The sequence below is a fragment of the Panthera pardus genome, unplaced genomic scaffold, assembly GCF_024362965.1.
Source record: "Panthera pardus isolate Hobbes unplaced genomic scaffold, ASM2436296v1 HiC_scaffold_16, whole genome shotgun sequence".
Classification (NCBI taxonomy): Eukaryota; Metazoa; Chordata; class Mammalia; order Carnivora; family Felidae; genus Panthera; species Panthera pardus.
In genome coordinates, this window is record NW_026526721.1 from 148,701,570 (window position 1) to 148,716,177 (window position 14,608).

Genomic DNA, 14,608 nt, shown 5'->3' on the forward strand with positions numbered 1-14,608 from the left:
GCAGTGAAGTTTTTAATAAATAGACAAGCCTATTCTAAAATTTATATAGAAAAACATGGGGTGCCTGGGTGGCCATTCATCCAGGTTGAGTGTCCAACTCTTGGTTTTGTCTCAGGTCATGATCTCATGGTTCATCAGTTCAAGCCCCACATCGGGCTCCACACTGACAGTGGGGAGGCTGCTCAGGGTTCTCTCTCTTTCTCTCTCCTTCTCTGCTCCTCCCCTGCTCGCTCGCTCTCTCTCTCTCTCTCAAAATTAAAAAAAAAAAAAGTAAAATGTATATAGAAAAACAATAAGCCGTAGGATAGCAAAAATAATTTGAAAAAAAATTGGAGTTAGAGAAAACACTCTACCTGGTGTTGATGTATTATTTAGCTACAGTAACAAGACAGTGTGTTATTGGGGGAGAGATAGACACCTAGATCAATGGAACAGAATAAAGAACTCAGAGATAAGCTCACACAAATATGCCCAGCTGACTTTTTAACAAAAGATGTGAAAACAATTCAATGGAGGAACAAATCTTTAAGAACGATGCTGGAGCAGTTGTACAGTTGGTGGCAACAATGAATGCATGAATGAATGAATGAATGAATGAATGGAAGAACCTCTACCTAAACCTCATAGTTTATACAAAAAATTAATTTAAATGTAGATTTCAAACCTTTCAGGAGAAAATCTTCAGGACTGAGGGCTAGGCAAAGAGTTTTTCAAGTAATTGACACAAAAAGCACAATCTCAAGGAAATAAAACCACAAGTTGGAGGAATCAAAATTAAAATTTTCTTTCTGCAAATGAGTGAGGTGCATGAAAAGACAAGCTACAAACTGGGAAATTGGTTGAAATATGTATGAAATCTCTCTGTATTTTTTCTTACAGCTGCATACGAACCTACAAATCTCTCAAAATAAAGGATTAATTCCCATGCAAAAGAATGAAGTTGAACCCCCGATAACACCATATACAAAATTCACTCAAAATGGATCAAAGACCTAAATGTAAAAGTTAAAACTATAATATTCTTACAAGAAAAAATAAATGTAAGAGCTACAACTATAAAAATTGTTAGATGCATTTCTCAGGACATTGGAATAAGTAATGGTTTCTTAGGTATGATGCCAAAATCACAAAGAATAAAAAAATAGATGAATTTGGATTCATCAAAATTAAAAAAAAATATTTTGTGCTCTAAAGGATACTATCAAGAAGATGAAAAGACAACCCACAGAATAGGAAAAACATTGTTTAATCTAAAGGAGTTGTATTTAAAATATATATACTTAGTCTCTATCATAAAATGGCAGATCCCATGTCAAAGATGGGAAAAGGATCTGAACAGATATTTCTCCCGAGAAGATGTACGAATGGCCAATAAGCACATGAAAAGATGCTCCACGTCATTAGTCATTAAGGAAGTACAAGTGAAAACCGCAATGGGTTTCCACTCTACACCTACTGGGAAGGCTGATATTAAAAATACAGATAATAGCAAGTGTTGGTGAGGACGTAGCGAAACTGGAACCCTCCTGCATTGCTGGTGCTCATGGCAGCTTCAGAAAACAGTCTGGAAGTTCCCTGAAAGGTTTAAGCATGGAGTTCTCCTATGACCCCACAGTCACTTCTAGGTATTCACCCAAGAGAAATGAAAACCCTGTGTCTGCGTAAAAACTTACACGCAAATGTTCACAACAGTATTCTTCATAACAGCCAGAAAGTGAAAACAACTCAAATGTCCATCAACTGATGAATGGATAAACAAAATGGGGTACATCCACGCAACAGGATATTTTTATAAATAAAAGGAAATGCAATTCTGATACATGCTGCAGCAGGGATGAATCTTGAAAACATTACAGTAGGTGAGAGAAGCCAGTCACAAAGGATCACATTCTGTGCGATTTCATGTATCTGAAATGTTCAGAGGAGATAAATCCGGAGACACAGAAAGCGGATTAGCGCTGCGCAGGGGCACTAGGCAGTGGGGAGGAGGAGAGGAGGGCGGGGTGACTGCCACATGGTATGGGGTTTATTTTGGGGGTAATGGAAAAATTCTAAAGTTGACTATGGTGATGGTGGCACAATATACTAAAAATCCCTGGATTGTACCTGTTAAATGAACTACACGGCCCGGGAATTATATCTCAAGCTCTCACAAATAAAATAAAACTTTAAAAATGAAAAGGTTATACTTCTTTGGAGTATGATTGTTATTTCATATTATGCCTTTCAATGCATAACAGAAACAGTGCTTTCTGTCCCACCTGTTCAGTCAATAATTCAGACACAGACAAATTCAGAATGTTCCTAAATATCTTCTAGGAAGTAGATTTTTCCTAAACAAGTTGGTAAACAAACAAGAATGTGTGGGCAGTGCTTCTGAAAACCCAAGCTGTCTCCATTTCTGAAGACACACAACGCTGTATGTATATATTCACATATTAGGAATGCATTTAAATTTTTGTTGGTCCTCTGCTTGTTACTGGCAGTCTTTATTACGGTTTAAAGAGAGGACCGTGAGACTTTCTTCTGATTTGGTGCTATTAGCCTTGAGTTACTGTATGCATTTAGAAAAAGACACTAAAAAAAAAAAAACATTCAATTAGTCAATCTGTACACTCACTCAGACTGATGTTCTCCCAATGAAGCCAAATTTTCCTGTGTTTCTTGAGGAATACCAACTGACTTTGATTAACTGACAGAGTCCTGTTGGTTAATTTGCAGCTTCCAAGCGAGGATCCTGAAATTTTTGAAGTTTCATCCAAGTGTCTGTCTATGCTGGTTCAGCTCTATGGAGGGGAAAACCCAGACAGCCTGTGTCCTGAAAATGCAGAGAACTTTGCTGATGTACTGACGTCTAAGGAGGACCCAAAAGAGCGGAAGCTTCTGTTGAAGATTCTCCGAAGAATGGTGAGTCCACACAGAAACTGGGGCCGGGGTTGATGGCTGCAGTGGCATCTGATGAAGACAGTGGTCATTTTCCTGGGCCTGATGTCAGTAAAAGAATTCCCACTTACCTTTCTCTGCGGTCACCTCTTGTCAACGTTGATCACATTCTGCCTGTCTATCTGCATACATATATATATTGTTTTCTGAACTATTGATAAGAATGAGTTAGAGACGTTGTGCCTTCTCCCCCCTTAAGGCATTAAATACACATTTTCTAACAAAATGAATGTTCTTTTAACCACGGTACTCAAAATCAAGAAATTTAACATTGATACAGTTCTTTTACTGTTGTACTGTCCATATTCCAATTCTTGTCAGTTGCCCCAATAATGCCTTTTATATAGCTTTTTTTTTTTTTTTCCTGGCATAAGATCCAGTCCAGAATCACATATGTCGGTAGACATTTGTCTTTAATCTGGAATAGACCCGCAGCCTTTCTTTATGTTCCATGACATTTTTTTAACTTTATTTTTTTATTTTGAGAGAGAGAGAAAGCACAAGATGGGGAGAGGCAGAGATAAAGGGAGAGAGAGAGAATCCAAAGCAGGCTCTGCACTGTCAGCGTGGAGCCCGATGTGGGACTTGAACCCATGAACCATGAGATCATGACCTGAGCCAAAATCACAAGCTGGATGCTTAACCAACGGAGCCACCCGGGGGCCCCTGTGTGACATTTTTGAAGAGTATAGGCTGGGTATTTTGTAGACTTATCCAGTTTGGGTCTGTGTGATGTTTTCCGATGACTAGATTCAGGAAAACCCCAGAAGGGTTATCGTGCCTTTCTCATTTCCCCCCATCTCAAGGCTCATGATCTCTATTTGCCCCTTCACTGGTGATGCTGATTTTGGTCACTGGGTTTAGTCAGTGGTAGCCATTATTTTTAATGTAAAGGTTTAAGATGGGGATTTTCTAACATCCAGCATTTCTAACTCCTGGTATTCTACCTTAAGGAAAAATTTCCTTTTTGCCCCATTTGTTTTGTTTTCTATTTTACAAGTGTATATAGCTGATGTTTGTTTGGAAATACTTTTGACGACTGACTCCTTTTCTTTTTACGGTAAATATTCTGCTGGTTGGGAAAGCCGTTATATATAGTAGCTCTTGTTGAAATTAAGGATGGAGTGGAGGCCTTCTTCATCTGTGTCATGTTCTGGCTTGTCAATCTGTGTTCACCTCTAGACCCACTTATCTTGAGGGGTCCATTGGGAGTGAAGTCTGTGGACGCTACAGAGACTTAGGTTCAAGACAATTTCTGTGCCATTCGATAGGTAGCTGTAGTGAATGACCCAGCCGAATCTGCAGGGCAGGTTATGGGTGACAGATTAGAAGGGAGATAGACATTTACCCTAAGATTATTTCTTTACCGTTTCTGACATGGCCAGTTAGATTCCGTCTGTGGAAGAAAAGTGGAATCTGAGTGACTTTGACCATGTATGTGAAAACAGAAGTCATTTCTGGTGCTGTTCTTACTTTTTCTTTTTTAATTGTGGTAAATATATGTAATACATATGTATCTATAAAACATAAAATTCACCATCTCAACCAGTTCGGTTGCACCGTTCAGTGGTGTAATGTGCATCCCAGTTTCTGTCTCTGTCTATTCCAGGTCCCTTATATGATACGAGCAAAATCCTACAGTGTTTGCCCTTTGATGTCTGGCTCATTTCACTTCGTGTGTAATGTCCTCAGGGTTCGTCCACGTTGTAGCCTGCGTCAGAATTTCCTTCCTTTTTAAAGCTGAGTAATGTTCTGTTTTGTATATAGACCCCATTTTGTTTATCTTTTCATCTGTTGATGGACATGTGGGTTGTTTCCACCTTTTCTGCCCCATTTATTTCTTGCCTTTTTCTATTATCAAGATAGACTCATGGATTTTTCTTTTATTCAGTTTGTTGTAATCTGCTTCCTATGATCTGGCCAGTGGGAACCTCTTCTGGATGTCTGCTGTGCCTTTCGACAAGCCCCCATCACTTTTTTTGAGCACTTTCATTTTTTTTTTTTTTTGTAGTAACATATGTATTCTTTTTTTTTTTTAATTGAAGCATCGATGGACAATGTTATTACTTTCAGGCGTGCAGCACAGTGGGTGACTCAACAATTCTCCACATCACACATGGTTCACCAGGATAAGTGTAGTTATCTGTCACCATACAAAGTTATTATAGTATTATTGGCTATATTCCCTGTGCTGTACTTTTCATTTCTGTGACGTATTTTTATTTATTTATTTATTTATTTGATTTTTTTATTTTTATTTTTATTTTTTTGCAACGTATCCACTTCATTTCTGGTGCAGAGAAAGACAGACGTATTTATTTTATAAATGGAAGTTGGTCCGTCTTGATTATCTTTACCTATCGCGCCCATCCACCATCCCCTTCCCTCAGGCAACCACCGGGTTGTTCCCTGTGTTGATGAGTCTGTTTCTGTTTTTGTTTGTTTTGTGTCATAGATTCCACATATAAGTAAAATCATGTGGTATTCTTCTTTCTCTGTCTGACTTACTTTGCTTAACATAATACTCTCTAGGTCCATCCATGCTGTTGTAAATGGCAAGATTTCATTCTTTTTTATGGTGGAATAATATTCCATTATGTGTATATATTATATATATTTCATTGTAGATATATATAGTGTATATACATGTATATGCACACACAAAGACACATGCACAGGCATACCCACACACATACACACACACATACATACACACACACACACATTTCTTCTTTATCTATTCATCTGTCAATGGATACTTAGGTTGCTTCCATATCTTGGCTATTATAAATAATGCTGCAATAAACATAGGGGTGCATGTATCTTTTTCAAATAAGTGTTTTCATTTTCTTTGGTTAAATACCCAGCAGTGGAATTACCTGGAATTACCTTCCCCAGGAATTACCAGACCTCTACACTGTTTTCCATAGTGGCTGCACCAATTTACATCCACACCAGTAGAGCACAAGGGTTTCCTTTTCTCTTCATCCTCACCAAAACTTGTTATTTTCTTTTTTGATTCTAGCCATTGTGACAGATGTGAGATGATCTTTCATTGTGATTTGACTTGCATTTTCCTGCCGAGTAGTGATGTAGAGCATCTTTCCATATGTCTATTGGCCATCTGTATGTCTTCCTTGGGAAAATGTCCGTTCAGGTCCTTTGCCCATTTTTTAATCCAATTGTTTGAGTTGTATGAGGTCTTTATGTATTTTGGTTATTAACCTCTTATGGAATATATCATTTCCAAATATCTTCTGTCTTTTGGTAGATTCTCTTTATGTTTTTTGTTGATTGTTTCCTTTGCTGTGCAGAAGCTTTTTAGTTTGACGTAGTCCTAATAGTTTATTTTTGCTTTTGTTTCCCTTGCCTGAGGAGACATATCTAGAAAAAGATTTCCATGGCTGATGTCAGAGACATTATTACCTTCGCTCTCTTCTAAGATTTTAATGGTTTCAGGTCTCACATGTAGGTCTGTGATCCATTTTGAGTTTATTTTTGTGCGTGAAGATACCATTGTATCTTCATCGTGTTATAGTGCCTGACCCGTAAAGGATTCTCAGCAGATGTTTATAGTTCTGTACTCGTCCCTGTGTTAAGAACTTTTGGTACATTGTCTCATTTAACAGAAGCCCTAGAAACCAGCCCCAGGGATCACTCCCGTTTTACACGTTAAAAACTAAGACTCAGAGAACTTGAGTAATAATGTCCCCATGGCCACCAACTAGGAGATGGCTGAGCTCCCATCAGCCCCAGTTGGATTGCTCCTTGCCCGTGCCCTTTCCAAGCTTCCCTGCCACTGCTCTGCCCAGTACTGACATGGACTCTGTGGGCATTCATCAAGCTGACTTTGACCAAATTTTGATCTAGAAAGCACCTGAGAGATTTATGCTTTCATTCACAGAACAATAAGTAATAAAATTCTTCCTACGTGCAAGCAGGGCACCGAGGATACTAAGATAGTAAAACATTTTCCTGCTCCCTATTCTCAAGGGTCTCTAACTAGAGAGATAGAAAAACACCCAGCTTCATTGCAATGCAGTCAGCGCTGCAGTGGAGAGGGCAGCAAAGTTCCACAGGGACCATCCCTTTAGGGATGAAGTTGGCAAGGACATGATGTTCGAGCTGAATGTAGAGGAATGTGTTCGTCATCCACACATGGAAAGAAAGAAGCACATCCTGAGCACAGAATCTGAAATTTATGAAGTTAGAATGGGAGACATAAGAAAAGGGCCAGGAAAGACCAGACAGTTCCAGGAGCAATTTTAGTAGAATTTGGAGTTTGGACACTATTTTTTGGAAGTAGGAAATTCTGGCCTCTGAAACAAAAGGGCACTGGCAGCATCTAATTGAATTACAGTGATCTGAACTGGGAAATAAAGCTTTATCATAGTAGCTGGCATATAATAGATATTTAATAAGTAAGTATCCACTGAGCCGAGTAAGAAATGTCTATAAAATCTCTGCCTTTGTTATTGGCAGATTTTAGCTTTTGCTGTTCAGTGTGTATTGTGAGCTCATTTTAGTGCTTTATAGGTGCATGGGTCAGACTGAGAGGGACCTCAGAAGGCATTTAGTTAGCCCAGAGTCTGATGTTCCAGTCTCCTCCATGGTATCCCTGCCAAGTTTCTGAGGAGTGGATGAGGTTGTATAGACGGATGCGTAGAGGACAGGAACTCAAAAGATAGAGGATTGTAAGCAAAGATTCCTTGTGGCTTTATGGAGGCCAGTGTCTCAGGCTCACCTCAGCTCACAGTACTGAAGGAACCAGATTTGACAGAGAAGCAGGGATCATTCTAGGCTTACTACCTGGTGTCAGTATTTGGATTAAGGAGGCCTGACTGGTGTAGCCTCCTGACTGTAAGAAGTTAAGAGGGAAAAGAAGCTCCCTAGGACCTTCCTCCAAGGACATTCACTAAGGCACACTCCCTCTAGGAATACTTCCCTGTGCCGTGGGGCTACCACGGCATGACAGAGGAGTACCCTCTCTTCTCTGAAGCCAGGTGACCTTGCTGGTTTCATCCGGAGAGGGTGGCCTCCAAAATACATGTGGCCGCATAGTTCACAAGACCAGGGAAGGAGCATGTCTGCGACCAGTAAACCACGGTCCTCAGAGAGCTGTCCTGGGGAATAATGTGCCACTTTCTTCCCAATGAGTCACACACAAGGCCTGAATTCTTGAAATATCTGTTTATGGTCCCAAGCCTGTGACAATTACTTCCTAAAACCACAATTTTCAGTAACCCATTCAAGATAGAGAATGTTTAATTCGTGCTAATGGAGTTGGGATATGTTCTGCCCCTGGGGTGCTCTTCCTTATTTAGGCTGTATTTAGAACATCCAGAAGATGTTGAATAAACCTAAGAATTTAATTATCTATTGCAATTTACCAGAAAGTTGGGAGGTGTCGTAATTATACTTTGTGTTTTAGCTTTAAAAATATGATGGACTCCTTCAAGCCACTCCCATGTTTACCTACCCCTTAAACGTGATATCAATGGGAGTTTTCCCAGGGTAATGATTATAGATTAGCGACTTGTCTCTTAATTAAAGCTAGTTTATTTCAACACCCAAAATATTGACTACTCATAAACTGCCACAGACTTGTTCTATAAAACTGGCTTAAGGGTAGACGACTACTTTATGAAAGCAGAGAAGTGATCCGTTGGAGGGTGATTGAGACCTGCTTGATGTATCTGACTCCTGTCACCTGCCTACCTGTCTACCTGGTGTGGCAGAGGTGACAGGAGTGCAACTTGGGAGTGCTCTATGAAGATGCTTAGTGTTAAAGATTATTACAAATATCTACGCCTTGGAGCCCCTTTTACCCTACAGCTTTCAGAAAACCTCCCTATGCTATCATTTTCCTTCCAGATTCTCATGCATGTCCCCTGGTCCTTTCATTCCGCCCTGAGAAGAGAGCTGCTCTGTCACCAAAAATCAGCGTGACCACATTTCTTCATGTGCAGAGGCTTTAAGGCTTCGAGGAGAGCACATAGGAAACTGGAAATTCTGCAGCCATTCTTTTTCTATTGTAGGACTAGGATGAGCTGGAGATTTAGGATCAGAAAGGACCTCATTTTTTTTTTTTAAGTTTATTTATTTATTTTGAGAGAAAGAGAAACAGACAGTGGGGGAAGGGGAAGAGAGAGAGAGAGAAAGAGAGAGAGAGAGTCCCAAGCTAATAGCGCAGAGCTGGATGAGGGGCTCAAACTCAAAAACTGCGAAATCATGACCTGAGCCAAAACCAAGAGTCAGTTGCTCAACCAACTCAGCCACCCAGGTGCCCCAAAGAGGGACCTAATTTCTATTAGAAAAGTAAAGAAATGCTTCTTGAGGTATAACAAAAAGGCAAAATGATTCCTGTCTCCCTCCTAGCTTATGTTTCTCATGATAAGATCTTCTGTTCTTGCCTTATTTTCTTTAAGGAAAAAGGGAGATTGGTGTGAAACCAATGAAATTTTCAAGAGAAACACAATGCACCCAAATGAGTAGAAAGTAAATGTAATCATTTTTTTGTGAAATCTGGTCACTTAAGAAGGTTGTTCTGAAACTCTGAGAGAGGCTCTTCCAAGGGGGATCTTTCTCTGAATTCACACACATCCATTTGTAGTTACACTGGATAAAGCATTCTCCACCAGTGATTGCCATATGGTTGCAAAGTAATTGGGAACTCTATGAATGACTGAATTTTCTGTTTCCAACAAAGAAATGTCTTGCCTAGAATTTTTTTTAAGTTTATTTATTTATTTTTGAGGTGGGGAGGAGTTGAGAGACAGAGAGAAAGAATCCCAAGCAGACTCTGCACTGTCACTGTGGAGCCCAACATGGGTCTCGAACTCACAAACCTTGAGGTCACGACCTGAGCCGAAATCAAGAATCGACATTTAACCGACTCAGCTACCCAGGCACCACGCCTAGAATTTTTACTTAATTCCCTGAGGAAGCCTTCCTGAACTTTTAATAAAGACGGACCCAGGAAGCAAGTGGCCAGTGGAATAGAGTCCTCGATAGCCAGTCCCTCTCAGGGTGGAGACATCTGTCTTGCTGAGGGGACATGTGGCTCTTTGCCATAGATTTCTTCAGGATGTGCACGTAACACAGGAAGCTTCCTTAAAATCCACTTTGAACATGACTCATCTTGTCCCACATTTCCTACATGCACCTGCTCCCTCCTTCCCTTCCCATGTAGAGGCTCCTCAGGACTAAGCTGGTCACCTTCCCGGCTTCTTTCCCAGTCTGATGTGTGTGGCCCCTGGGCACCATAATTTTCCTTCTGTTTTGACTTTTCTTCAAGAGGTCCAGCACCCCTACTCACTTCCTCAGATTCTTCTAGAGAGAAAGGAAAAAAAAAAAAAAAAGAATTGTTCCTTACTTTCTCTAAAGAGATTGCCATTGACAATACTTCTACCCACCTTTTTATTACAAAAGTTTCAAAACCACAGAAAAGATAAAAGAACTCATGTAATCAAGAATTATCAGAATTGTTACCATTTTACCATCCTTTCTATTTCTGTGTGTCTGTGTTTTCTGAATTATGCAAATATGAAAGCATCATGACACTTGGCCCCTAGCTACAACATTATCACACCCACGAAAATAACAACTTGTTAATATTAGTAATGTCCAATTCATATTTGATTTTCCTAGGTGTAAAACAATGGCTTTTGTACCTCTTTTTCAGAACCATATTCTAGTCAAGGCTCACATACTGAATTTAATTGTGTTCTTAGTCTCTCTCTCTCTCTCTCTCTCTCTCCCTCTCCCTTTTTTTCCCAAGTAATCTCCACCCTCAACATGGCGCTCAAACTTGCAACCCTGAGATCAAGAGTCACGTGCTCTTCTAATGGAGCCGGCCAGGCACCCTTTAGTCTCTTTTTTTTTTCTGGAAGAGTCTTCTGCGTTTTGTTTTTCTCCTCCTATGAAATTGACTTTTTAAAGCGCCGGAGTCTGTCGTCTGGTAGAATGTCCAACATTCTGGAACATGTGATTGTTTCCTCACGACATTTTTGGTTGGAATATCTCACTGGCAGTGGTCCCTCATGATGTATCCCGTAAGAAGTACATGATGCCAGGCTGCCCCACTTGTGGGCTGAGTTTGACTGCTTGGTTAAAGGGCTGTCCGCCACATCTCTCCATCTTGCAGGTATGGTACAAAGTAATCCTCGGAGAGAGACGTTGGCACTGTGTGAATATCTGTAGTCCTCACAGCTGTTTAAACCAAAGAGTAAAAACTGTGTAAATGGGATAATGTTCACAGAGCAAAGGAAATAGGTGATTTGTAAGCATGAGAGAGGGAACATATGAAGCATGGGAAGGACCAAAGTGCCATCCTTGGCAACAGGTAGAATATCCCTCAAAATGAGGGAAGACCTGTCAGAAATGCTGCTTTCTTCCCAATATTAATTCCCGGACAATGCACCCGGTATAAATGGTAAATAAAAAGCTAAGGGCCTTTGGAATTGTTTTATGTTCTGCCTCCTAACAACCAAGGTTGGAGGGGGGTGGGGGGATAAGGAAAAAGAAACAAAAAATAAAGGAGCTTACTCTGAGGGATGATTTATTAATTCAAACCTAGAATATTCCCATTTATAGGGACTTATTCTCTGGTTCAAATTATAGTGATTATGACTCACCCTGGCATTTTCCTGATTTTTAGTGTTCATTCTGACCATCATCAACCCCACTGTGAAGCTGTTGCTGTGTGCAAAATGCTGCAGACTCTTGGTGGGATTTCCTTAATGACATGCTTTTAACGAAACCATCTCAAAATAACGAGCACTCAAAGTGTGTTAAGTATTAGGATGGACATGTTTGAAAAATACTTCCTTGTGGATGTGGACAACAAAGAACATCGTTCTGGACCCTTCCCTTCTGGATGCCTACATTAAATATTTCAAAATTTTTTATTTTTAAAATATTTTACATATAATATTCCTTTATATGATCTATATTAATTTTAAGAAATGAATTGCATCCATTGAAGGAAACAGTAGTTAATATCTACATTATATTCATAGGAATATTGGTAATATCCGGTTCATATTTGAACATATTCATAGGAATATGTTTCTTTCCTTAAAAAAAAAGATGGTTTTCAAGGTGATTCACTGTATATAACAAAGAACCAGAGGGGCGCCTGGATGGCTTAGTTGGTTAAGTGTCCCACTCTTGGTTTCAGTTCAGGTCATGATCTCACGGTTCATGAGTTCAAGCTTTGCATCATGCTCCATGCCGACAGTGCGGAGCCTGCCCCTCTCTCTCTCTCTCTCTCTCTCTCTCTCTCTCTCTCTCTCTCTCTCTCTCTCTCTCTCCTCCCCCCCCCCCCCCCGCTCATTCTATCTCTGTATCTCAGGTAGGTAGGTAGGTAGATAGAACGAACCAGAATTTGGTTTCAGGTTTTCAGTTTTTAAATAATCATAGAAAAAGCTAAAGATTAAAAACATGTTTTTCAGCTGCTATTTTAAATATCCAAGAGAGTATTTTAAAAAGCTTTTGGATAACTTGAGTTTAAAGGTATATTATGACCTCCTTTTTTTTTTTTTTTTTGAAGTAATTGATCAACAGAAGTACTTGACCAAGTTTAGGCATATTATTTTGTAACACAGGAGTTCCTTTTTATTCCAGAATAAGTGATATTGGAAAAATACGCACTTAATGTAAAGTCATGTAAATGAGTCACCTAACAATTGTGGGAAATAATGATAGGATGTGTGATTGGGATTGATCTCAAAAAAATAAAATTTATTAAAGTGAATTGTCTTTTGACAACATTATAAGGCATTCTTTTTTTTTTTAATGTTTGTTTATTTTTGAAGGAGAGAGAGACAGAGTGTGAGTGGGGGAGGGGCAGAGAGAGAGGGAGACACAGAATCCGAAGCAGGCTCCAGGCTCTGAGCTGTCGGCACAGAGCCCGATGGGGGGCTCAAACTCACAAACCGCAAGACCACGACCTGAGCCAAAGTTGGGCGCTTAACCAACTGAGCCACCCAGGCACCCCAACATTATAAGGCATTCTGATAAAGAGTTACTACCTAGTGTTTTGCAACACTATGCAGGAAAGGTCTTCACTAAGAGTAACCACTCAAGAAGTAGGTATTAAGTGCCTACTGTGTGGCAGACAGAGTTCTAAAGGCTTGAGGACGCAGCAGGGAACAACACAGACAAAAATCCCTGCTCTGCTGGAGCTTCCTGGGAGAAGGAGATGATAACCATGTAGCTATAAATACAGCTATATTATATTTTAGGTAGTGAAAGCACTAAGAAGAAAAATATGGCAGTAAAGAAATAAGTAGAACGGGACATTTGCAACTTGATGTGCGCAGGGAATGTCTTCCTGAGGTGACATCTGAGTGAAAAGGAGACATGTAAGATGTGAGGGGGGATAACAGGGAGGGGGTGTGGTGGAGGGAGGAAGTCCTTGAGGCCCTTTAAGCCTTTGGAGAGACTGGCCTTTATCCTGAGGGTTTTGAGCAGAGAGCTGGGATGCCCCGGTTGCTGCGTTGAGAATAGTCATAAAGATTGAAGGTAAGAGGTGTCGGGACCTTACTGCAGTCCAGGGGAGTCCTGATCATGGCTTGCATGATATTTTAGACAAATTATATTTATATTTTAGACAAGTCTTGAAAGTGGAACCAAGAGTGTTTGCCAACAGATTGGATATAGGCCAAGACAAAGAGAATAGCCGAAGATGGTTCCAGTTTTGGTCTACGCCAGGCTCTAGACGGCCAGAACTCAGGGGGAGCTGGTTTGGGGAAAGAGGGGAAATCAAAAGCTCAGTTTTGGATATTTTACATGTGAGCTGCCTGTCAGACATCCAGGTGGGAGTGTCTAGTTGGCTCTTGTATCCATAGGTCTGGAGTTCCAAGTAAGAGAGGTCTAGACTGGAGAGAAGAATGGTGGGAGGTGGTGACCAGAGCATGGGATGTTTACATGTGGATTCTGGAGGGCCACAGCTAATGGTAATGACCAGGTCTAGGGTAAAACCACAGGAGTGAGTGTCTGAAGGGCGAAGGGGTCCAAGGTCATTGGGCAGAAAGCCAAAGAACTGAGCGGTGCTCGAGGGATCCTCTCTTTGGACATTGATGCTACCAAGTGCTGTGACAGGAATGGTGTTGAGGACAAGGACAGAGAGCCGAGGACCAAGAGATCCACAGTAATTGCAACAGGGAAGAGCAGCCAATGGCATTCTCTGGTGACAGTGGATTTAAAGCTGGAGAATGGGGGAACGGAGGAGGGATGGAGAATGGTCGGCAAGTGTTGGTGAGACCCGAGGAGCCACCTCCAAGCCCAGTGGTTCAAGGGGTGTGAGAGACACCTTCAGAGGAAGCAGCCTCCTGAGGGAAAAGCCCAGTTTCAGTTAGAGCAACAAAGCGAAAAGAATATCCTGGGAAGAGACTGGAGATACAAGAGATTTTGCTGGCGACTATCCAAAGGGCACAGTGCGCAAAGTTCAAGAGGAGGAGTGGGCAGGGAGCCCAAGAAAGGTCTGTGCGGAGCCTTTTGTGTATGACGGTCCAGGGGAAGGGGGAGACCGGGCTTTGCATAGTGACCAATGTGAACTAGAATGAAGGGCATGAGGACGTTCGTCCCGACTGTCCCAGGCAGACATGATGGGTGAGGCTGAGAGAGAGCGCCTGCGTCCCCCTGACTCCAGCCAGGACAG

At 40.9% G+C, this 14,608-nt stretch overlaps 1 protein-coding gene across 6 annotated transcripts in view; it reads left to right on the forward strand.

Moving 5' to 3' along the window:
• Positions 1–14,608, forward strand: part of ULK4 (unc-51 like kinase 4) — a 569,816-nt gene that overhangs the window by 450,065 nt on the left and 105,143 nt on the right. For all 6 annotated transcript variants that reach the window (XM_053903940.1, XM_053903943.1, XM_053903944.1 and 3 more), the window contains one exon: positions 2,722–2,907. In XM_053903940.1, coding sequence (XP_053759915.1) covers positions 2,722–2,907 — 186 coding nt within the window. The remainder of the gene's footprint in view (positions 1–2,721; positions 2,908–14,608) is intronic.